Consider the following 24567-nt stretch of genomic DNA (forward strand, 5'->3'; position numbering starts at 1 on the left):
TAAATAAATTAAAACAAAATAAGTAGTAAGGAAAACATCCAATGTTCTACCTTTATTCCCATTTGGTCTATTAAAATAAGTTACGTTTGTTATGGAAAATTAACACAGGCTGGCACCGCGGCTCACTAGGCTAATCCTCTGCCTGCGGCACCGGCACCCTGGGTTCTAGTCCTGGTCGGGGCGCCGGATTCTGTCCCGGTTGCCCCTCTTCCAGTCCATCTCTCTGCTGTGGCCTGGGAAGGCAGTGGAGGATGTCCCAAGTGCTTGGTCCCTGCACCTCATGGGAGACCAGGAGGAACCACCTGACTCCTGGCTTGGGATCAGTGCAGTGCACTGGCCATAGCAGCCATTTGCAGGGTGAACCAATGGAAGGAAGACCTTTCTCTTTGTTTCTCTCTCTCTCACTGTCCAACTCTGCCTGGCCAAAAAAACAAAAACAAAAACAAAACAAACAAACAAAAAAAAACACACACACAAAATACTCAAATTTATTTTTCCATGGAAAATAAACGTTACTCTTTTTTTGTTATAGATCTTTTACGACTGATTCATGTAGCTGGAAAAGACACCATAAACATCTTTAGTACCTGTGACTGTATCAAAGAAGGTGATGTCTCCAGTGTGGCTGAGGGGTTTAAGTCTCACCTTATACGTCTGATTGGAAATCTGTGTTACAAAAACAAAGATAACCAAGACAAGGTAAGATTTTTTTTAGAATGTGTCACACACATAAGATTTCATTTAGAAGATAATACATAATATATACTCATTTTCTTGGAGTTTAAACTCGAGTTACTTAGAAAGTAGGTTGAGAGAGATACATGTATTGTATGTATAACATATATTTCCCCCACAGATAAACATAGTATGTCATATTTGAAGTTTATTTTCTTGTAATTTTATGTTGTCTTTTCTTTGTCCTTAGGAAGTTTCAGCCAGTCTCCTTTCTTGTAAATTGTTCATGTTTTGCCTATGCTTGTGCATTTTAAACAGCCTTAGTTCATGGAGACAACAGTCAATAACAGATACTTCCGGCCCGCACTGCGGCTCACTAGGCTAATCCTCTGCCTTGCGGCGCCGGCACACCGGGTTCTGGTCCCGGTCGGGGCGCCGGATTCTGTCGTGGTTGCCCCTCTTCCAGGCCAGCTCTCTGCTGTGGCCCGGGAGTACAGTGGAGGATGGCCCAAGTGCTTGGGCCCTGCACCCCATGGGAGACCAGGAGGAAGCACCTGGCTCCTGCCATTGGATCAGCGCGGTGCACCGGCCGCCGCGTGCTGGCCGCGGCGGCCATTGGAGGGTGAACCAATGGGAAAAGACCTTTCTCTCTGTCTCTCTCTCTCACTGTCCACTCTGCCTGTCCAAAAAAAAAAAAAACCAAAAAAAAAAACAGATACTTCCAGGGCTCAGAAAAATTTCTAGTACATAGGAAAGCATTTAATAAACACCATCATTACAAGAAAAAAATCCAACAAAGTATTATACGTCTTTATCCTATTTTATGGATGGCAGCATCATATCCCTTTTGTTCTACATGTTTCAAAATGGATGAAATACTTAGATACGAAGTCTTTAGAAACCCAGTAGTCTGCTTTTTTTTTTTTTTTGACAGGCAGAGTGGACAGTGAGAGAGAGAGACAGAGAGAAAGGTCTTTTCCCATTGGTTCACCCTCCAATGGCCGCCGCGGCCGGCGCACCGCGCTGATCCGAAGGCAGGAGCCAGGTGCTTCTCCTGGTCTCCCATGGGGTGCAGGGCCCAAGCACTTGGGCCATCCTCCACTGCACTCCCGGGCCACAGCAGAGAGCTGGCCTGGAAGAGGGGCAACCGGGACAGAATCCGGCGCCCCGACCGGGACTAGAACCCGGTGTGCCGGTGCCGCAGGCTGAGGATTAGCCTAGTGAGCCGCAGCGCCAGCCCAGTAGTCTGCTTTTAGAAACTTCCTTTGTACTGAACAGCTTAGAGGTCATCATGCTGATCGTGTGAGGCAGTGTTCTGTAAAGATGGTGAGAAAATACTTCTCATTGCGTGGGCTTCCCTTATCTTCCTGGAGTTTTACTTGGGGTTGCATTGTTTTACCTCATTCAGTCTCTCTGTGGCAGATCTTATTTTCCAAGATGATCACGGAAGTATGTCACATCACATTATTTGCCCTTTGACTTTGCCACTCCCCTGGCCAGGGTTAACATCTCTTACTCTGTCCCTCTGAGATGGGGTAGGCCCTGGGCCTGCTTCAAACGCGAGCCATGGCAGGGGTGACCCTGTGCCGCGTCAGCAGTCTGGCAGATTCTGTTTCTGGCTTCTTGTGTGTCCGCGGCATCTGAGGAGAGCAGATCCCTGAGCTCACCTTGCTGTAATCTGGTGGCTGTGTGGGGAATCTGTTTCACGTGAGATCCCAGTGGAGGAAGGAGCACCAAGGCACCCGCCGGGTGTGCCAGGCCCTCCTGGAGGCTCCTCACCTGCTCAGCTGATGTTCCCGAGGTCAGGCTGAGCCCTCTGTAAATTCATGACCCATAACATTGGGAGAAAAACCGGAAAACTGGGCAGGGGGTGGGGACAGTAAGTGGACAGATCTCCTCCTGTTAACAGCCCAGGAAGTGACTGTTGGATTGATCCTGTGGCAGGTAACAGTTGATTAACTGGATACAAGACAGCTCTGTGAAGACACTCAAATTTGACATAAGTAGGCAGATTCTGTAGTCAAACTGATGCCTTTTATCTAAAAGATTATTTATTTGAGAGGTAGATTTACAGACAGAGAGGGAGAGACAGAAAGGGCCTCCTTCTGCTGGTTCACTCCCCAAATGGTCGCACAAGCAGAGGTGCACCGATCCAAAGCCAGGAGCCAGGAGCTTTCTCTGGGTCTCCCATATGCGAGCAGGGGCCCAAGGACTTGGGCCATCCTCCACTGCTTCCCCAGGCCATAGCACAGAGCTGGATGAGAAGCAGCTGGGACACAAACCGGCGCCCATCTGGGATGCCGGTGCTACAGGCGGAGGCTTAGCTTACTATGTTAAGCCTCCAAACTGACATTTAGAGTAAGGGATGAGTAAGGGATGGTACGGTTTGTGTTGTTCATGGCAGCTGAAATTCTTATACAGATTCTGCATCTTTCTAGTTTGAAGAATCAATGAATAGCTTGTGGACGACTTGGGAATGAGGCAGCAAGCCTCAGGTTCTGTGTGTGAACTGCCCGGATGCCTGCGTCACACTCACGTGGGGCTGGGGACACTGAGTTATGCAGCGTGTAAAGTAGTTGTGCAGAGATCTGAGCTGCCAGTCGAGAGTTCGTAGTTCATCTGAGATAGTTTCCCACTAAGACAAAAATAATCGCCACTCTTTAGAAAAACAGGACAGAATCCAGTTTCCACAGCGCAGCATTACCAGTCTTCAGGATGCCGTCCAGACTACTTGACGTATAGGGCGTTGTTTCCCATTCTCAGGAGAACACATTGTCACTGAAGACTGAGCTGACATAAATGTTGGGGTTAGCAGACAAGGAGTTCACAGTAGTAATTGTAACTATACTCAAGGATATAAAGTATGAATGAAAAGATATTTCAACAAAGGAAATATAATCCCTAAAAAATGACCCAGGGGCCGGCGCTGTGGCATAGTGAGTAAAGCCGCTGCCTGCAGTGCTGGCATCCCACATGGGCGCCAGTTCGAGGCCCAGCTGCTCCACTTCCGATCCAGCTCTCTGCTATGGCCTGGAAAACAGTTCAAGATGGCCCAAGCGCTTAGGGCCCTGCACCCGCGTGGGAGACCCGGAGGAAGCTCCTGGCTCTTGGCTTCGGGTCTGCGCAGCTCCGGCCGTTGCAGCCAGCTGGGGAGTGAACCAGTGGATGGAAGACCCCCCCCCCCTCTCTTTCTCTCTCTCTCCTCTCTGTGTGTAATTCAAATAAATAAATAAATCTTTAAAAAATAAAAAGCCAAAGGAAATTCTAGGACTAAAATAATACAGCATCTGAAATGAAATACAGGAATGACCTTTGGCTTGGTGGTAGACCTGCTGGCCGGTTCACCCACACCCCCGTATCGCAGTGCCTGGATTTGTCCTGGCTCTCCGACACTGGGAGGCAGTAGGTGATACCTGAAAGGCTGGGTCTGTGCCTCCGTGTGGGAGGCCTGGGTTCAGTTCCCACCCTGTCTTGGACCTGGCCAGTGCTTGGCTGTTGCAGGCATGTGGTGAATGAGCCAGCAGATGGGAGCTCAGTCTGTCTCTCTGCTTCGCAAAAAAACAAAACAAAACACATTTTTTTTTCTTTTAATGTGAAATATTTATTGAATTGGCTTAGCTCAGAAGAGATGGGAGAGGAGAGTCATTATCCTTATAAAGATATGTCCTGGCACCGTGGCTCACTTGGTTAATCCTCCGCCTGCAGCGCCGGCATCCCGTATGGGCGCTGGATTCTGTCCTGGTTGCTCCTCTTCCAGTCCAGCTCTCTGCTGTGGCCCGGGAGGGCAGTGGAGGATGGCCCAAGTGTTTGGGCCCTGCACCTGCATGGGAGACCAGGAGGAAGCACCTGGCTCCTGGTTTCGGATCGGCGCAGCCCACCGGCCATTGTGGCCATTTAGGTTGTGAACCAACGGAAGGAAGACCTTTCTCTCTGTCTCTCTCTCTCACTGTCTATAACTCTACCTGTCAAATAAATAAATAAAAATCCTTTAAAAAAAGATATGTCCTTAGAAATTGGTCTGAGTAACAATTGTGAATCAAATGGACATGCTAAATTTTGCAGTAATTTGCTGTGTAGCAGTTGGTAACTGGAATGATTCTTGTACAACACGGCACAGACCAGATGCTAGGGAACTTGCTTTTATTGATACTTGTTTGTTCCATTTTGGCACTCCTAATCTTTAATAGAGTGAAGGTGAGACTACTAATTCCCCTTGGAAAATTACTGATTTTTGTAAACAAAAGTTGATAGACAACAGAACACTTAGCTTTGTAGTGGTGAGGCTTACCTTTCTGGACGTGCACAGAAGAGGTGGTTTTTCTTGTGCTGAACTGTTCCTTTGTTGCTGGTTTGGATTGCCCTCTTATAGGGACAAAATGTGGTAGCCCTTAAAAGGCTTATGAAATGATTCACTGAAGCCAAGATCAGGTTGCAGCGTGAGTAAATACGGAGTGTGCCCAAGTGTCGAGACCGCTGGGACTCACAGGAAGTCCACGCTGTGTCCTCTTGTGCAGTATCTAATGGCACTGCTAATTTCTGAGCAAACACTCCAGACGGTTATGAAGGGGCTCATTCTTTGATTATGAGAATTCCTCTGTTTCTCCCGCCCCCCTTTTTTTAACCTGTGCCAACAAAAGGCCTGAACCTAATAGAGTGACCCCTGCCTTTTTTTCCTCTCCTCTTTCCAAAGACTCTGTGACAGCACTGAAATCTTACTGCAGGTATGCTGGAAGCTTCTTTATTCTTGTACCAACTCCCAGTTTCAGCAGGATGCTACAAATATTTGCCTTGGTCATTGTAGTCTCCAGGGCTGGAGTTCACTAGCACTCAGATGACTCGAGTTAGGCGTTTGGGGAAGTGGATGATTAGGGAGCAGGTCTTTATTCTGAAACCATTCATTCTCACCGTATCGTCTAGTGGGTTATCCCACTTACACTCACATTAGGGTCTAATGGGAAGTTTGGCTTTGTCTCTGCTCCAAGACTGAGTATCTGAGTTATGGGAATTTTATGTTTGTAACATGTAGCCTGATTTGGGTTCGTCCTTCACCCAGAACAGTGGGACTGATGTTTGATTTGTTTGGTGTCTCCGGTGTCCTAGCACTGTCCTTAGTGAGTTACAGGTTTTATCAGTTCTGACCTTCGTGTCAGCCTTGCGAAGCCGGTTCTGCTAAGCGCATTTTAACGAGAGGCCGTCCAGTTAAGTGAGTTGCACAGCCCAGAGTAGAATGTGAATTTGTTGGCCTGTGCCTTCCCTTAGCCAAGGTCCCTCTCATGTGAGAGCTTTTCAGGAGCGGAAGAAAAGCCTTAGCACAGAGCTTCCACAGGCCCTGGTGAACCTGGGCCTCATGGCTAGCTGGGCCCCAGAGGCTCCCTTGGCTCCAGGGTGCAGCTCTGCTGGTCCTCTTCTCTCCATTTCCAGTTCATCTGTTTGTCAAGGGTGGGACCGGCAGCTTGGGGATCCTGTGGCTGAGACTGGTGAAGTAATCCGTCTTGTGAAGCTTCTAGGGGTCCATCCTTTCCTTGAACCAGAAGCCCAAAACTATTCACCACACAAAAGTTCCTAGAATCTGTGTGGACTGCGTGATTCCTCTTAAGTGCGATCCGAAGCTTTTTCCTTTCTTTCAGATTTACTTCCTTAGTTTTTATTTGAAAGACAGACCAGTAGATGAGGAGGGGGAGATAGGTATCTCCCATCTGCTGGTTCGCTCTCCCAATGGCTACAGCAGCCTGAAGCCAGGAGACAGCCCTCCATCCTAGTCTCCTACCTGGGTGACCGGGGCTTTCCCACGCACTCTGAAATGGAAGGCCTGCGTTGCAGACTCAACTCACTGTGCCACAGCTCTGGCCCCAGTCAGAAGCTGTTAAAGCCAAGGTGGGTCTCTGTGCCCATCTGTGAGACTATATTCATTGTAAAATTTGTAGTGCCCACCTGCTGGGTGGTACTCTGTGCTTGTATGGGGCTTCCCATCACAGAATTTTCTAGATTGATTTATTTGAAAGGCAGAGTTAGAGAGGTCTTTCGTGTGCTGGTGTACTCCTCAGATAGCCCCAGTGGCTGGAGCTGGGCCAGGCTGAAACCGGAACTTTGCTCTGGGTCTCCCACATGGGGACAGGGGCACAAGGACTTGGACCCTCCTCTGATGATTTCCTAGGCACAGTAACAGGGAGCTGGATCAGAAGTGGAGCAGCTGGGACTGGAACCGGCAGCCATGTGGAATGCTGGTGTTGTAGGCTGGCTTTACCTGCTACGCCACAGCACTGGCCCTGCAGTGTTTTTTCAATATAGGTTAGTTCATTGGAGCCTTACACACTTCAGCGGAAAGCTGTATAGATGGTACCATCATCATTTTTGAAATGAAGACTCCAGGGCTCAGCGAGACGGAGGTTTAACTCAGCTAGTGTTTATGACTGGCGGCTGGCTGCATGCTCCGGAGGACACAGCCACTTCAGCAAGGCCACTTAGAAAAGTCCCTGTCTTAGAGAGCAGTCTGACTGCTGGGAGGGTGGAGTTAACCAGAATGGTGGGCATCATTCTTTAAGATTTGAGAGGGTCAAGGTGCTTCACTGCAGACTGAACATCTGCTCGGGAAATATATCGTCTCGCGTCCGCCCAGGAGTCGTGGACTCAGAAGTCGGAGCAGGTGATGGACAGTGGCCTTTCCTGCATTGTAAGGAGCTGCCAGGCTTCCCTGCACCGAGTCGTGCCGGGAGGTGTTGGTAAATCCTCGCTGCCTTCTCTTCTTACCTTGTTTTTTGTGTCAGCTTGCCTAGTATTTCCTTGCTACAGCTGTAGTGATTAATTTATTTTTAAACCCTTGTGGGCCTCACTGGAGATTCTGTTTTGGTTTCTATTGTGAGAAGCACATGGATATTAATGCTGTAAACATGAAGAAGGCGTTCGTGAGCTGCTGCTTTGTTAGAATAAGGAATGTGTATGGCCTACTTCCCCATTCTTTACTCCAGTATTGTCATCACTGCTTAAAGTGGATGCTTTATTAGAAGCAAAGCCAAACAAGTTCTTAATTTCCTAAAGCTAACTGCAGTTTTCAAAATGGACAGACAGGTGATCTTGTTTATCTGCCTTTCCCACCACAGACATCATATTGATTGCCATTCACCATTTACCATGTGGTCATGGATTTCGGCCTGCCAAGGGCTTCCTCCCAGTGCCGTTGGGTTTTTCGGCTTCCTCTTTGTCACCCTGATAGAGACGATTCCCAGCATCCACAAGTAAGGGTGACGAGCCCAGCTGTGCACGTATGTGCTCATATAAAGCTTTTGTTCCGCATGCAGGTTTAAAAATGGTGATACTTGGGGCCAGCACCATGGCGCAGCAGGTTAAGTCTCCACTTGTGGCACCGGCATCCCATATGGGCGCCAGTTCTAGTCCTGGCTGCTTCTCTCCGGCTGTGGCCTGGGAGAGCAGTAGAAGTTGGCCCAAGTGCTTGGGCCCCTGAACCTGCATGGGAGACCGGGAGGAAGTACCTGGCTCCTGGCTTTGGATTGGCACAGCTCCGGCCGTTGCAGCCGTTTGAGGAGTGAACCAGCAGAACAAAGACTTTTCTCTCTGTCTCTCCCTCTCACTGTCTGTAACTCTACCTCTCAAATAAATAAATAAAATCTTTAAAAAAAAAAAGTGGTAGTACTCTATGATAGAGCTCAGTGTGTAAACATAAAAACTCTAAATCAGAATTATCAATTAGGAAAGCAGGTTCTGTTTATATCCATAATGAAACATTTTTAAGTCTGTTTTGCTCATTGTGTTGCACCCAGCATCTAAATGGTACCTGGCACATCACAGACATTTGATATATTTTCTTGAATGAGAATTTACTTAAAAAATATTAGCTGGGAGCTGGCGCCATGGCTCACTTGGTTAATCCTCTGCCTGTGGTGCCAGTGTCTCATATGGGCGCCGGTTCTAGTCCTGGTTGCTCCTCTTCCAGTCCAGCTCTCTGCTGTGGCCCGGGAGGGCAGTGGAGGATGGCCTGGGTGCTTGGGACCCTGTACCTGCATGAGAGACGAGGAGGAGGCACCTGGCTCCTGGCTTGGGATTGGCGCAGTGCTGGCCATGGTGGCCATCTGGGGAGTGAACCAACGGAAGGAAGACCTTTCTCTGTCTCTCTCTCACTGTCTATAACTCTACCTGTCAAATTAAAAAAAAAAATTAAGAAAAAAGAAAAATAAAATAAAAATATTAGCTGGACATTTGCTATATAAGAGCAAAGTTTACATTCTGAGGATATGAAGCAAACCCCTGGTTTAAGATGGTTTGACGTGTGGATTTTTGACTTTAAGAAACTGCTTTGTTGGCCGGCACCGCGGCTCAATAGGCTAATCCTCCGCCTTGCGGCGCCGGCACACCGGGTTCTAGTCCCGGTCGGGGCGCCGGATTCTGTCGTGGTTGCCCCTCTTCCAGGCCAGCTCTCTGCTGTGGCCAGGGAGTGCAGTGGAGGATGGCCCAAGTGCTTGGGCCCTGCACCCCATGGGAGACCAGGAGAAGTACCTGGCTCCTGCCTTCGGGTCAGTGTGGTGCGCTGGCCACAGCGCGCCAGCCGTGGCGGCCATTGGAGGGTGAACAAATGGGAAAAGGAAGACCTTTCTCTCCTTTCTCTCTGTCTCTCTGTCTCTGTCTCTCTCTCTCTCCCCACTCTGCCTGTCAAAAAAAAAAAAAAAAAGAAAGAAAGAAAGAAAGAAAGAAACTGCTTTGCAGTTGAGTCTTTTCCTGGTTAGTGGTGTGCGGGCTCTGTAAACGAATGAATCTGACTTATTTCAGTGTCGTCCCCCCCCCCCCCCCCCCAGTGTGTGTACTGAAGCAGAAATTTGTGGACAGCATTTCTCATTTTTTTTTTTTTAAGATTTTATTTATTTTACTTGAAAGTCAGAGTTACACAGGGAGAGGAGAGAGAGAGAGCAAGCGAGAGAGAGAGCACGGTCTTCCATCCGCTGGTTCACTCCCCAAATGGCTGCAACGGCCGGAGCTGCGCCAATCAGGAGCCAGGAGCTTCTTCCATGTCTCCCACGTGGGGGCAGAGGCCCAAGGCTTTGGGCCATCCTCCACTGCCTTCCTAGGCCATAGCAGAGAGCCAGATTGGAAGTGGAGCAGCTGGGACTAGAACCGGTGCCCATATGGGATGATGGCGCTTCAGGCCAGGGCGTCAACCTGCTGCGCCACAGCACCGGCGCCAACATTTCACAGGTATTTGCAAAGTTAAAGTAACCCCCATGTTTAGTGTTCTGTGTACGTTACTTTAGTAGCAATGTTGGGAGGAAGTGAAGTGAAAACAAGTATCAGAGCTTTTCTCTAGGAAGAGAGTAATTTTTTTCTTCTTGGTTTGACCACAAATGCTTGCTGAGTTCAGTATCTCTGTGGTTACCACGAAGTGAAGAGCCAGAGTGCTTTTTCTGTGGATTCTAAAATCTGTTCTGCTCCCATTCTGAGAGTCTGTTAAGTGAGTTCTGAATTGAAGGTATGTATCTTGTCTCAGTTGGACTGTGTGTTTTCTCTGACAGAAGCAAGTCACTCGGAATCCTGGCTTATTGATTTGAAGATTGAATGTACAGGCAAGATCTGGCTTGCTTAGAATTCCACTTCTTTGTAATGTAATCCCGGTTCAAGAAATATGTCAAAATTCATAAATCAAGCTGTCACCATTAGTTTCCCGAACTTACAGTTCCTGTTACAGTAAATGAAATTAAAATTCCTATCCAGAGGACCTTATCATGGTTTAGTTTGTTTCAGCTGTAAATTTTTGTTTTAATGACATAGAAGATGTTCTATCATTTGAGTCCCAAAACCTTTTTTCTGTGTCTTGTTGTAATCAGCCTGTTCTTTTGCAGGAAAGGCATAGCATTATTTAAGAGGAAGAATTATACTGATAACTTAAGTACAGTGCAGCAGTGTTCCTTTGTCTATTGTGTATCACCACTACTTACTAACTAGGCGCCAGGCCCTCAGCTCACTTTGCCTTGTGGCATTCCCACCCCGACTCCATTCCTCCGTAAGCCATGAGCTCTTGGGAGGCAGACACACTTGTCTGGTTTCATACCTGCTGTGTCTACCTGGCGCATAATACAGTGCCATCACGGGTGATGGGTCCTTGTCCCCAATCTGCCCGTGAATCAGTCTTCCAGTGCTTGCTTGGATGTTAGCAGGAGAGTTCTGACTGCAGTGTGCACACTCCCTCCTGGCTTCCCTTCCTAAAACAGGGCCTCGGAACTCTGACCAACTTGTGAGTCCAGGTGGTGGTAGCCTGCTGCCTCCGGCAGTCGCACTTGACAAGGAGCCTGTCTCAGTTCTTGCTGAACGTGTCTTGGGGTCTGAGGCGTGGGGGCTGTGCCTTCCTAGGCTTTGGCGGTGAGGACTACATTCCAAGGACACACCTACGTACACCGTGCAGGTACAGTAAGGAAGACACTGGGGAGTAATCTGCTGTCCGTGATGATGCAGCGCCTCGTGAGACCTTAGGACCAGCGGTCTGCTGCTGCTGCTGCACCTGACGGTCAGTCTCCAGGGAGCAGAGGCTCACCTGGCGCGGGGGAGGGGACGCCGCTCCACCAGTGGAGAAGTGGACCCTATCCCCGGTGGAAACAGGATAGTGTAAAGGTATCAGTTGTTCCTGAGTTCATTTTATTGCTGAGCCAATTATGATTCCACTGAGGGGGAAACACTCAGAACAGAAGCAAAGTGATTGAAGAGTTAGTTATCTTAAGGTTTGCTAAAATGGAAAGCAGCACACGTGTGGAATTCCTGTTCTACGAGGAGGACGCTCCCAGTCTGCTAGTGCTGGAGTCACTCTTCCACTCATAGTCTCTGCTGCATCTCCACTCGTCCCTGGGCCTCTGCCCTGGTTTCTTCAACCAGTTCTTTTTTTTTTAAATTTTTTTTAATTTTATTTTTTTTTATTTGACAGATAGAGTTATAGACAGTGAGAGAGACAGAGAGAAAGGTCTTCCTTCTGTTGGTTCACTCCCCAGATGGCCACAGTCCGAAGCCGGGAGCCAGATGCCTCCTCCTGGTCTCTCATGCGGGTGCAGGAGCCCAAATACTTGGGCCATCCTCCACTGCCTTCCAGGCCACAGCAGAGAGCTGGACTGGAAGAGGGGCAACCGGGACTAGAACTCTGTGCCCATATGGGATGCCGGCACTGCAGGCGGACGATTAACCAAATGAGCCATGGCGCCGGCCCCTCAACCATAGTTCTAATGGGAAGATTTCCAAAAGTAGAGCAGCATAGGATCTGGAGGAAGTTACTAACTGAAATAATTATTAGTTGGGATAGCAGTGGGGTGTGTGTGTGTGGGAACAGACACAGAGAGAACACAGAAAGGATTCTTGCGGCATCTTGCTGTTCTTCCCCTGCAGAGAGGCACGGTGCGTGTCCACCCCGTTTGCAGGGTGCGTCTGCGCTGGCTGAGCGCTCGAGTCCCAAGACTCCTCTCACTTCCCGCAGTCCGTGCATACTCCCAGTGAAGTGAGAAAAGTGCTCTTATTTCATGTTGGAGAAGAGTGTTCTCCTTGTCTTAAAAAAAAAAAAAAAAAAAAAAAAGAAGAAGAAGAAAAGAAAAGAAAAGTAGCCGGCACCGCAGCTCACTAGGCTAATCCTCCGCCTTGCGGCGCCGGCACACCGGGTTCTAGTCCCGGTCGGGGTGCCGGATTCTGTCCCGGTTGCCCCTCTTCCAGGCCAGCTCTCTGCTGTGGCCAGGGAGTGCTTGGGCCCTGCACCCCATGGGAGACCAGGATAAGCACCTGGCTCCTGCCATCAGATCAGCGCGGTGCACCGGCAGCAGTGCGCCGGCCGCGGCGGCCATTGGAGGGTGAACCAACGGCAAAGGAAGACCTTTCTCTCTGTCTCTCTCTCTCACTGTCCACTCTGCCTGTCAAAAAAAAAAAAAAAAAAAGTAGCGTGTCTGTCACACATCTAAAGTCATTTTGATCTTTAGCATATTCAGATGTTTTTCCCCCTGGCAGCAACTAAAATGAAATGGATGAAAGGTTCCTGTAAGACATGTGTCATCAGCACTTGAAGTCATTGTCTGATGGCTCCCCCAGCCACCTTCCTCTAAAAACCTGTTGCTTGTCTTACTCTGGGAGAATTAAATTTGTACCCCTCCTGTTTTACTGGGACAAGAGTGACATTTCATCTCAAGTTGTGGGTTTTAGTTCAAATTCGAGTCTGCTATGCTGTAGTTAGAGAAAAGTGTGGAAGATTTTTTACTTCAAATAGCAATGGATATGCTGTGTTGGCATGGTGTGAGAGCTTTTAGTTCAGTTCAGCAAGAGGTGTTTGCCAAGTGCTGTGTACCAGCTGGTTTTCTCGACATTGGGAATGCAGAAATGGATCTGGCCCAGTGCTCTCTCTAGGAATTCACAGTTCATGGAGGAGACAGACAGAAAAGTGTATCTGTTGAGTATGGAGGGGTTAGCGTGTGTGAGAAGTACTGAGAGTTGGTAGCTGAAGCAGGCACTACAAGCGCTTGGTCCGGAAGACTGTGCATGGGCTTCAAGGGGCACCTGGGGACCCAGGCCTTGGAGGCTGAGTGAGGAAGAGTGAGACCAGTGGAGTGGCGGGTCCGCCTCGTGGACTGCAGAGCACCCGTGAGCAGATGTGAGCAGAGCCTGCCGTGGGGTGGCCTCCCTGCGGCCTGAGAGCTGGGGATGGAGGCTGGCAGCTGTGTGGTGGCTCTGCACTTCCTGGAAGGGCCAGCCTTCGCACACTTCTTGTCCCAACTCTGACTTCTGGAAGTGGCTTCAGGCTGGCTCTCAGAGCGTTTGCCCTTTCTCTGTGCTGTCGCTGAAGACAGGAGGCTGCTCTGCGATTTTCAGTTCCTGGCCGCAGCTCTCCTCGTCTGTACTCTCCCCCTCTCCTCGTGCCCCTCTCCATTACCTTGGTCCTGCCTCCTGCTCCCCTTCCTCTCTCTGGTCTCTCTGGTCTTTTCCCAGTGATTGTGTTTTGTGTTCTTTTTTTTTTTTTTAATATAAGGATTTATTTATTTATTTGAAAGGCAGAATTATAGAGAGACAGATCTTCCATCTGCTGGTTATTCCCCAAATAACTGCAATGACCAGAGCTGGGCCAGGCTGAAGCTAAAGCCAGGAGCTTCTTCTAGGTCTCCACATGGGTGCAGGGGCCCACACATTTGGGTCATCTGCTGCTGCTGTTCAAGGGGCATTAGCAAGGAGCTGGATCAGAAGTGGAGCAGCCAGGTCTTGAATCAGTCAGTGCCCATATGACCTCATCTTCCATGGGATGGGACTTCTATGGGAAAAACGATCCCTGGCCTATGGACCTGTGTGAAAACAGGGGTTCACTTTCCACTTCCATCTTCAGGGCCCCCCCACACCTCTCACAAGAGTTTATATTAATACAGGTTCTTGCACTACCCTGACAGTGTAAGTTGGGACCTAGCACCTGCTCATGGCAGTGATCTCTCCCGGTCCCACCCAGATGTCTGAAGCCTTGTTACACAGTGGGCAGTTAACTGTGACGTAGCCCGTGACGTGCCCTGCCTCAGACTGGAAGTTTTCAAGTCCTTGGGCGATCCTCTGCTGATTTCCCAGGCCATTAGCAGGGAGTTGGATTGAAAGTAGAGCAGCTGGGATGCGAACCTGCATCCTGGCGTTACAGGCAGCAGCTTTACCCGCTGTGCCACCACCACGGCTCCTTCATTTCTGACCTCTCAGGAAGATGCAGGTAACAGCCGGATCTGCTGTGCTCTGTGGGCTGTGGGGGACAGCAGGAGCTGTGGGGGACAGCCCCAGGCAGGTGGGCTTTGTGCTTGCCTGTGTGAGTCTCCCCCCCCAGCTGCCTGTTTGGGCATCTTCCTACTCTTACCTTCATTCAGCATGGGAAATTTTTTTCTTTTTTAAAGATTTATTTAGTTATTAGAAGGTCAGAGTCAGAGAGATATTGATCTTCCATCTACTGGCTCGCTCCCCAGGTGGTTGCAATGGCCAGGACTGGGCCAGGCTGGAGGCAGGAGCTTCATCCAGGTCTTCCATGTAGGTGCAGGGGCCCAGGCACTTGCTCCTTTCCCAGGCTATTAACAGGGAGCTGGATTAGAAGTGGAGCAGCTGGGACACAAGCTGGTACCCACGTGGGATGCCAGGGCTGCAGGCAGCAGCTGAACCCATGGCACTGGCCCCGAAGGGGAATTTTTTTATTTTGGAGGAAAGAATTGATTTAAATTCCAGGATGTTTTTGCACACTCAGTAGGCAACACTTCACACATTGGCTTCGGTTTTTCATGTGTGAACTTGCTTCATATGTTTGTTGTGAGAATGAAGTTACCAGTAATAACACAGTGACCACCTACTATGAGGGCCTCCTCTGTGCCCGCAAGTGAGGTTTTTTTTTTTTTGACCTTTTTTTGGAGAATTATTTATTTATTTATTTGAGAGACAGAGTCACAGACAGAGGGGGAGACAAACAGAAAGGATCTCCATCTGCCTGTTCACTCCCAAATGGCCACAATGGCGGAGCTGAGCTGACCTGCAGCCAGGAGCCAGAAACTTCTTTAAGGTCTTCCACACGGGTGCAGGGCCCCAAGCACGTGGGCCGTCTTCTGCTGCTTTCCCAGGCCATAAGCAGAGAGCTGGATCGGAAGAGGAGCAGCCGGGACACAAACTGGCGCCCATATGGGATGCTGGCGCTGCAGGCAGAAGCTTAGCCCACTATGCCACAGTGCTGGCCCTCAAGTGGGGTGTTTTATAGATGTTTTCTTTTATCCACCACATCCTCTGCCTTGTGCAGAAGGCTGGTTGGGTGCCTGTGATTGCACTGCTTGGGGGTGGTGCTCTCCCCAGGAGCCTGTGACCAGGCCCAGCCCTCTCAGGCTCGTCGGCGGCAGTACCCGGGTGCATAGGCGAGGGTCCATGCCAGCTCCTTCTCTTGCTTGCGCTGCCAGCTCAGCACTGTCTGCTGCTGCACACAGGTCCTGCTGGCTCTCTTGCGAACCTGCATCCTGACATTCAGGCACAAAAACCCACACGGTCCTTCGTCGGCCGGGTGTGGTCTTCAGAGCAGATCTCCTGCCATGTGCAAGTGCTGCTCCGGGCCTCCTGCGCCTGAGTTCTCCGGGAGGCTCTGTCTTCCCAGTGCTTTACGTCATGCTAGGAATTCCATCCTTGACTTTTCAGTTCTGTCGGGTCAGGGTTATGCTAGGATTGAAGCACGTGTCCAAGGGGAAACATGGAAGCCCTCATCGTTCTGCGTATCTGTGTGATCCGTGTGGATTGTTTCTAGACTTTTCCTGGCAGCAAACTCTGACCAGAGGTTAGGAGAGGTCACGACGGAATGAAGAGCAAGAGGAGATGCTTGGGGGAGGGTGCAGTGGGTAAGACACTCCTTGAGATGCCTGCATCCCATATGACAATGCCTGGGTTCAAATCCCGACTCTGCTTGCAGTTCCAGCTTGCTGCTAGTGCACACCCTGGAAGGCAGCAAGTAATGGCTTAGGTACGGGGGTGCCTGCCGTTCACTTGGGAGACCTGGGTGGAGTTCTGGGCTCCTGGCTTTGCCTGCCCAGCCCTGGCTCTGACAGGCATGTGAGAAGTGAACCAACCAGTGGATGGAAGATTCTTCTCTGTCTCTCTCTGCCTCTGCATTTCAAGTAAAATAAATAAAAGCTCAAATAGAACAAACAAAAAGCATCCCCTCCTTTAACGTTGGTAGCAGTCATCCATTTAAATAGAAGGTGGGGGCAGCCTTTTGGTGTAGTAGACACTGCTTGGGACACCTGCACCCATGCAGGACTGCCTGGATTTGAGTCCTGGCTTCATTTCAGGTCTGGCTTCCTGCTGTTGGGCACCTGGTGAAGGTCAGGGAAGCCTCATGTGCTTGGCTCCCTGCACCCACGTGGGAGACCTGGATGGAGCTCCTGGCTCCTGGCTTCATCCTGGCCCAGCCCTGGCTGTTGCAGGCATTTGGAAAGTAAACCAGCATATGGAAGATCTTTCTATTTCAGTCTTTCTGCCTTTCAAATAAATAATAATAAAATTTGAAAAAACTTAAAGTAGAGAGACACTGTGGTTGCCTGCCCCTTTTGCCCTCTTACTGCCTCCCAGGCTCTGCTGCCCTTAGCCTGTCTTGGCAGGACCCAAATCCTGGTGTCATTTGTTACAGTCAGTGCTTTATGCTAATAGTAATTAATCTGTCTGTGTTGGGAGGCGCATGTATCCTTTTTGGGGGAAGATGTTATTTGTTAACTTGGCTACTTCCCTGGACTTTGTAAAGAATAAATATTTAAATCTTATTAAAGATCCTATGAAAGTAGATTACTTTCAAAATGAATAATAATAACAACAACAATCAAAACCACAGAGTCCGGTCCTATGGAGGGCTGACTGTGCCCGGCACTCCTTGCATCACTGCCTGTCCTCAGAGTATTTCCTGGGGTGGGTGAGGCTCCCATTGTATGCGTGCTCACACCTGGGTGCTGAGTAACTTGTCCAGGATCACTGTAGCTACTGGGGGAACCACACAGCCCCCTGGGCTGGCTGCAGGTTCCCGCTCTGAGCCATCATGGCCTTCCTCCACGCCTGGGGCCTTCCTCCACGCCTGGCCCACACTCACGTTGGCTGTGGCTTTGTGAGCTGTCCCCAGGGAAAGCTGCTCTCCAGAGTTGTGTTTCTTCCCGTTTTCTTTGTGTCACCAGAGATTCAGTGTGTATTTTACAAATGCATACAGAATATCCAGAATCAGTCTTTCAGGTGTAGAAATAAAGGTGACTGTTGGCCTTGTTTTAAATAAGATTCTTTTTGTTACTTAGACTATTTTAAAACAATATTCTGAGTGCAGCCCTGAAGGACTAAAATTGCCAGAAAGTTACCTGTGCTAAAGAAAATTTATGAACACTGTGCTAACATATGTGTTCACACAGCAGGAGGAATGTGTTCTTCAATCATTTAAGAAAAAAATGAACCATTGTACTAAAACAGCTCAATAACTGTGTCAGACCTCCTAAAGGAAATTTCATTTTGTTTGACTAAAATCTTGTGAGGAGAGCCTCAGGTGGCATTTTAAGTCTGGGGTAGGGTACGGGAATGTGGCACGATTGTCCTTCCCAGGTTGCACTGTGCCTGTTATTTGTGTGAATGCGCATCTTACGTTACAAATCCTCCCAAGCTGCACTTAACTCCTCTTACTCTTGCATATTTGAATAATTGGTTTAACAGGAGACTAATTTCTGGGAATGATTCATTGCTGTTTACTTTACTTGATATGTTTTAGTGACAGTATTGAATTTATCCCCTGGAAAAATACCAGTGGAAACTTTTAAATCAAGTCACGTCCATGGCATGGTCGGAGGACAAGGGAGTTGCCAGGAGTTGGTTTTCATCTCTTCGGCCTCTTATGGGCCAGGGCCCGAGCATGGAGAGTCGAGGCAAAAGCTGAGGGTGCAGCTCAGAGGAGAGGGACGGTTCAGATGTTTCAGAAGCAGAGCCTGGCGGCTGTGAGTGACTCTGCACCTGCAGCTCTCAGCAGACAGCCTGGGGGCTGGGGCGTGGAGTGGGGGGTGGGGAGTCTGAGCAGGGAGTGGGTGGGGGGGGTGTTGACAGGAAGAATCCGACTGGCAGGCCTCAGGGAGCTGGGAGGGGAGAGGGCGTGTCCCTGGCCTGTTGGAATTTCCACCCAAGCAGCTTTCGGCTGCACCGCCTCCTTCCCACAGCCTCAGACAAAGCGCGAGGAGACCTCAGAGGTGTGAGAGAGGCGCAGCACAGCTGATGTAAAGAATGGAGAGGGCAGGCGTCTGCACAGCAGCGTCAGAGGTGTCGCTTGCGGGAGCCCCTGCTGGGCCCCTGCTCCCTTCCCTTCCAGCTCCCTGCTGGAAGGCACCCTGGGAGGCAGCTCTAACATTTGGGTCCCTGTCATCCAGTTTGGAGACCAGGACTGCATTCTTCCTGGCCTCCCCCCTATTGTTGTGATCCTTTGGGTAGTGAACCAAAGGATAAATAACTATAAATTCAAACATTATTTTAAATGTGGGTGCCTAGTGCCAGGATCCCTCATCTCCGAGTGGCTGAGGCAGGCCTGGTTCAGAATTTTGCTGCCACCCCATTTGGGCCGTGGGGTTGGACTCTTTGGAGCAAGAAAACAGGTCCTTTCTGTTTTTAATCTTGTAATATTATTCTAGCAAATTTAGAAGAAACGTTAGTATAGGGTTAGCAGATATAGTTAGGGTAAAAGAAAATTTCACATGCATGTAGGATCCAAGAAAGTTTGTCTCTCTCTCTCTCTTTTTAAACTATTTGAAAGTGTTAAAGAGAAGAAGGAAGAGATGGAAAGAGAGATCCATCAGCTGGTTCACTCCCTAGATGACCCCACTGGCCAAGGCTGGGCCAAGCTGAAACCCGGAGCCAGGAGCTTCTTCCAGGTCTCCCATGGGTGGCAGGGACCCAAACGTTTGGGCCTTCTGCTGCTGCTACTGCCAGGTCTTTATTAGCAGGGAGCTGGATCTCAAGTGGGGCAGCCGGACGTGAGCTGGCACTTACGTGTGGTGCTGATGCCACGGGTGATGGCTTTACCCGGCATGCCACAGCGCCAGCCAATCACAGAGTAACTTTCCACGTCAAATTGTTTTCATGTTTTAGTTACTAAATCAAAATTGTGATTTGAGAATCTTCAATTCAACTGATGTTATATGGTGAGTCAACTTGGGCTTTTTAGAATAATACACTCTGATACACTTTTTCCAGACAGTATGCGTTAGGGTACATTCATTACATTGGTATTTAGTGGACTTCTGTGTACACGTTTGTTGTTTGGTCCGGCCTTTGAGATGAAGTACATAAGTTCAAACTACAGCTGGTGCTGCAGCGTTTGCACAGCAGGCTGACAATGCCCAGGAAGCCCTGTGCAGTGGTTGGGAGACACCTGCCCTGGGCCTCGCGCTGTTGTTCCGAGCTCCCCCGTGAAGCAGGTGCGCTGTGGCCCCGGGACTGTGCAGAAGTACCGTGTGCAGAGCTCAGGCACCTGAGGAGCCCTGCGCTTGTCACTGCAGCTGCCTCACTGGCACTTGGAGGTGCTACCTGCTGGCTTGCGGTGTATCCACTTCCGTGTTGTGCTTGGGACAAATGCAGAATGTTTGGTGTGAAGCCTTAGATTCAAGTTGTTGACCTGTGGACACTGAAGCTTCTTGAAGAACATCATGCCTGATTTCACGACTGCTTTCTTTTTAATACAGACTTTATTTATACTGTTAGTTCTCTCCCTCTTCCTCCCCCACCTCATAGAAAGATTTACGTTATTTAAAGTGACTGAGAGAGAGGGAAGGAAAGAGAGAAGGAGATCTTCCATTTGCTGGTCACTGCCCACATGGCTTCAGTGGCTGGGACTGGGGCTACGACAGGCAGAAACCAGGAGCCAGGAATTCCATGTGGGTCTCCTACCTGGGTGGCAGGGGCCGCAGTACGTGGCCGTCTTTGGCTGCTTTCCCAGGTACATTAGCAAGGAACTGGGTCAGAAGTGGAGCAGCCGAGACTGAAATGGCACTCCAGGGTAGGATGCCAGTGTTGGAGGTGGCAGCTTCCTCATTGCACCACAACACCAGCCCTTCAAGATGGCTGCAGCCTGGAGTTCGCGGTTCGTGCAGTGTTTCGCGTTCTGGTAGTTCGTGGCCGTTGTTTTTGTTGGATTGCCAGGTGTTCCACTGAGCACACCGGCCTGTGTGCTGTGCATGCACTCACAGCAGAGTGCCAGGAGCGGTGATTTAGGGCTGAATTGATGGAGCAGCATGAAATGCTTTCCTCTGTGGGGAAGCTCCCGAAGCACAGCTTCATGTGACATCTCGTTTTCTAGCAGCCCGAGGCATCAGTAACCTTTACAGCAAGAATGCTAGTGCGTTGTTGCGCATTCCAGGCTTGCTGTCTATTCTGCCCAGGAAGTATATGGCTTTTATGGACTTATAAATCATGACAGTAGCATCTCTGCATATCCAAAAAAGAAGAGATTTAAATCTGCACAGAGTGTCCAAGATTTAATGTAATTTAGACATTATTCTTACTTAAAAGTAACATTCTGTTTAAACGGTGACTATCATATCTTTAAAGGTAACTGTAAAAACATATTGTTGGAGAAACAAATGCAAATATTTATTAAGAGCATATTGTGGGGTCCGGTGCTGTGGTGTAGCGGGTAAGGCCTTGCCTGCAGTGCCAGCATCCCTGTCGGCACCAGTTCTAGTCCCGGCTGCTCCACTTCTGATCCAGCTCTCTGCTGTGGCCTGGGAAAGCAGCAGAAGATGGCCCAAGTCCTTGGGCCCCTGCACCCGGTGGGAAACCTGGAAGAAACTCCTGGCTCCTGGCTTCGGATCGGCTCAGCTCTGGCTGTTGTGGCCATTTGGGCAGTGACCCAGCGGTTGGAAGACCTCCTCCCGCCACCCCTTCTCTTTCTCTTTTTCTCTGTCTCTGTCTCTCTCTCTGCTCTTCCTTTCTGTAATTCTGTCTTTCAAATAAATAAATAAATAATTTTTTTTTTTTTGACAGGCAGAGTGGACAGTGAGAGAGAGAGACAGAAAGAAAGGTCTTCCTTTGCCGTTGGTTCACCCTCCAATGGCTGCCGCGGCCGGCGCACCGCGCTGATCCGATGGCAGGAGCCAGGAGCCAGGTGCTTTTCCTGGTCTCCCATGGGGTGCAGGGCCCAAGCACTTGGGCCATCCTCCACTGCACTCCCTGGCCACAGCAGAGGGCTGGCCTGGAAGAGGGGCAACCAGGACAGAATCCGGCGCCCCGACCGGGACTAGAACCTGGTGTGCCGGCGCCGCTAGGCGGAGGATTAGCCTAGTGAGCCACGGCGCCGGCTAAATCTTTTTTAAAAATAGTATATTGTGAAGGCTGGTGTTGTGGGGTAATGGGTTAAGTTGCCACCTGCAGTGCTGCATCCTGTGTGGGCACCAGTTCGAGTCCTGGCTGCTCCACTTCTGATCCAGCTCCCTGCTAACGCATTTGGGAAAGCAGTGAAAGATGGCCCAAGTGCTCGGGCCCCTGCACCCACATGGGAGATTTGGATGAAGCTCCTGGCTCCTGGCTTTGGCCTGGCCCAGCCCTGGCTATTGCGATTATCTGGCGAGTGAACCAGCTGATGGAGGTCCTCTCTGTCCTTCTCTAACTCTGCTCTTCATATAAATTTTAAAAATAATGAACAAACCTTGAAAAAAAGGACGCACTGTGCCTCAAGTATTCTATGCGCTACTGCAAAGAAGGAAGTGAAAGTGAAGCCAAGAGTGAGATGCTAAAATACAAGATGCAGCAGACTGTGACTGGGCAGAGTAGTCCTGCTCTTCCAGTGGCCTTGAAGCGTGGTGTGGAGCTTCCCGCAGAAGTTAACGCTGCACGGGCTTCCAGGGTGGGTGGCATAGAGTCCTGTCGTCCTCCCTCACACCCTCCTTTTGGGGGAGGGGTCCTGCCTCCCCTGCAGCGTGCACTGAGGTGGCCGAGGGAGTGGGCAGCAGTCTGTCGTGCCCTTGTACTGGTTACAGTAGGACGTGCAGCTGCACAGCTGTCCCTCCAGTCAAGACAGGGAACCTCTCATCCCTTCAGGAATCTTCGCTCTGCCCAGGGCAGCGTGGTGCAGGGGCAAGATGGCGCTGCCGGGCACTGGGCTCGGGGAATCTGCTGCTGCGTTCTTTCACGTAGAAGTGGATCTGTGCTGATTGCTGCGCCTAGACTCCCTGGGAGCAGGAGTCCTTGTCCTGGTGGATGTGGCTTGGTTCAGGGATCTTAAAGCCACAGCACGTCTTTGCCATCTACCAGCACAGTTCAGACCGTGACCTTGAGTTTTCACGGCTGCCTCAGTGGCATCCGAATTCATGCTCCCTGGGGTCCCGGTACCGTGGCTGGCCACGTGGCACGCTCTGTCGCGTCTTAGGGACGGGAAAGTGAATGCTCTTAATGGACTCCCTGTTTCTAACACTGGTAATGCCACATGGGCTTGTTTTCATTTCCTGTTCTCCTTTATTGAGACGCTGGGAGCAGCAGTGATAACTGATGGAGTTGGAATGCAGTATGTTGGTTGTCAGCTCCTTTTACAAGGCATTGTAACCCAGTTTGTGCTGGAGAATTTTTTTTTGAGCCTTCTGACTCCAGTGAGGAGCACATTTTATACAAGCCTTTGCTCTTTAATTTCTTTAATCACACACCCCTTCCCTACTTTTGCATGGTCATTATTAGTAATTACATAAAAATCTGTTTTAAGCTACACCCCAGGGAATAGCAAAAGTTGGTTGCTTGTCTAAATGGCCTTTAATTAAGGCTGAAAAAAAAGCTGGGCTGTGATGATGCATTTTTACAATGTTGGCTGAAACGGAAGAGGCTGGCTGCCGCGCAGTGCGGCCGCAGCTGCACTGAGCGGGCTGAAGCGTAGCCACCCCTCAGCGGGCCACGGCCGACTGCGCGCTGTGGGCGCTGTGCTCTCCGGAGGGGGTCTGGGCCAGAGCAGACTGACTGCCCAGTTTTGCCGAGTTTTGAAAAATTTCTTCACCTTGTGGTCTCAGTGAGCTGAGCAACAAAAATTAATCATGAAATGCCCTGTTTTGCTCACAAATATCACAGAAAAAGTGGAAAGCTGAAGTTACAGGGAGAAGGTAAGCCTGTTTCTCTGTCCCATGTGCCGGCTTTTATTGTAGCCTTTCTGAAGTCATTTTAATAATTATTTTCCCCTGGTTTATCTTCCTGACATGCCTGGATTGCTTTGTCTAGGGGAAGGTGCCTCAGCTTATTTTTCTGTCTATTTTGCCTACCGTAGCGCCTGCCCCAGCGTAGACGCTCAAATATTTAATTGCCCTTTCCTTTCCCTTCCTTAGGAAAAGAGTGACTGCTGCTTATTTATGTTTGCAATGGCAGGCAGCAGATAAAGCAGATTCTTTCAGTCAGAAGCAAATTACGTAGAATCTTTCTGAGTGGTGTGTGCTCTGGGCCTCGTGCTGACTGTGCAGCCATGAGCCAGTGTGTGCCCTTGGACTTGCTGAGCCTCTCTGGAGAACTCCCACATACACTCTGGTCTACGCAAGGCTCTGCACTCTTGCTCTTGCTCTCAGACTGGCTCCAGGTTAGCGGGATGAAGCCTAGGGCAGGAGCTGAGTACCCGGCCTTGAGTCGGGGTGGGGTTCCTGGCAGCTGCCTCAGCTGCCCCTCAGAGGCCGCCCGGCTTCTCACCTTGCCTCCCGGACGTCGCTCTGCTGTGCTTACTCTGCTGCGGCCGACCCTCGTGTGCCTGTCCCCCCTGCTTTGCTATCTGCTGGTGATAGATGTCTTCCGTCTGTGTCTTTCCTGGCTCCAAACCCTAAGTGAGAACAGTTGCATGGCTTCTTGTGAATCCGTTTCTGTCCCTGTTGTTACCACTTCTCAGACAGCAGATCCTGGACCAGCCACAGAGGCCTCAGCTCGGGCCTTTTCTTTAATTCAGAATCTTTTTTTTTTTTTTTTTAATAAATTTTTTTGCATGGGGTCAGGGGATAGGGAGTAGATGGAGATAGAGGTATCTTCTCTCTGCTGGTTCACTCCCCACATGGCCACAACAGCTGAGGCTGGGCCAGGCTGAAGCCAGAAGCCTGGAACTCCATCTGGGTCCCCACATAGGTGACAGGGACCAAGCAATTGGGCCATGTGCTGCTGCTTTCCAAGGCTCGTTAACAAGGAGCTGGATCAGAAGCAGAGCAGCTGGGGAGCCGGCGCCGTGGCTCACTTGGTTAATCCTCTGCATGCGGCGCTGGCATCCCATATGGGTGCCGGGTTCTAGTCCCGGTTGCTCCTCTTCCAGGCCAGCTCTCTGCTGTGGTCTGGGAAGGCAGTGGAGGATGGCCCAAGTGCTTGGGCCCTGCACCCGCATGGGAGACCAGGAGGAAGCACCGGCTCCTGGCTTCGGATCGGTGCAGTTCTGGTCGTGGCAGCCAT

The 24567-nt window shown here is 50.0% G+C and overlaps 1 protein-coding gene across 6 annotated transcripts in view; it reads left to right on the forward strand.

Annotated features, from left to right (window-relative positions):
- Positions 1 to 24567, forward strand: part of ATXN10 (ataxin 10) — a 154748-nt gene that overhangs the window by 70004 nt on the left and 60177 nt on the right. For 5 of the 6 annotated variants that reach the window (XM_002723648.6, XM_089307740.1, XM_017339764.4 and 2 more), the window contains one exon: positions 533 to 699. In XM_002723648.6, the coding sequence (XP_002723694.4) occupies positions 533 to 699 (167 nt within the window). Of the gene's footprint in view, positions 1 to 532; positions 700 to 10190; positions 10396 to 24567 lie in introns of those variants that run through there. The other variant, XM_017339766.4, reaches the window with a different exon arrangement.

This window comes from Oryctolagus cuniculus, chromosome 11 (genome assembly GCF_051225735.1).
Source record: "Oryctolagus cuniculus isolate XC-2025 breed Fujian yellow rabbit chromosome 11, ASM5122573v1, whole genome shotgun sequence".
Lineage (NCBI taxonomy): Eukaryota > Metazoa > Chordata > Mammalia > Lagomorpha > Leporidae > Oryctolagus > Oryctolagus cuniculus.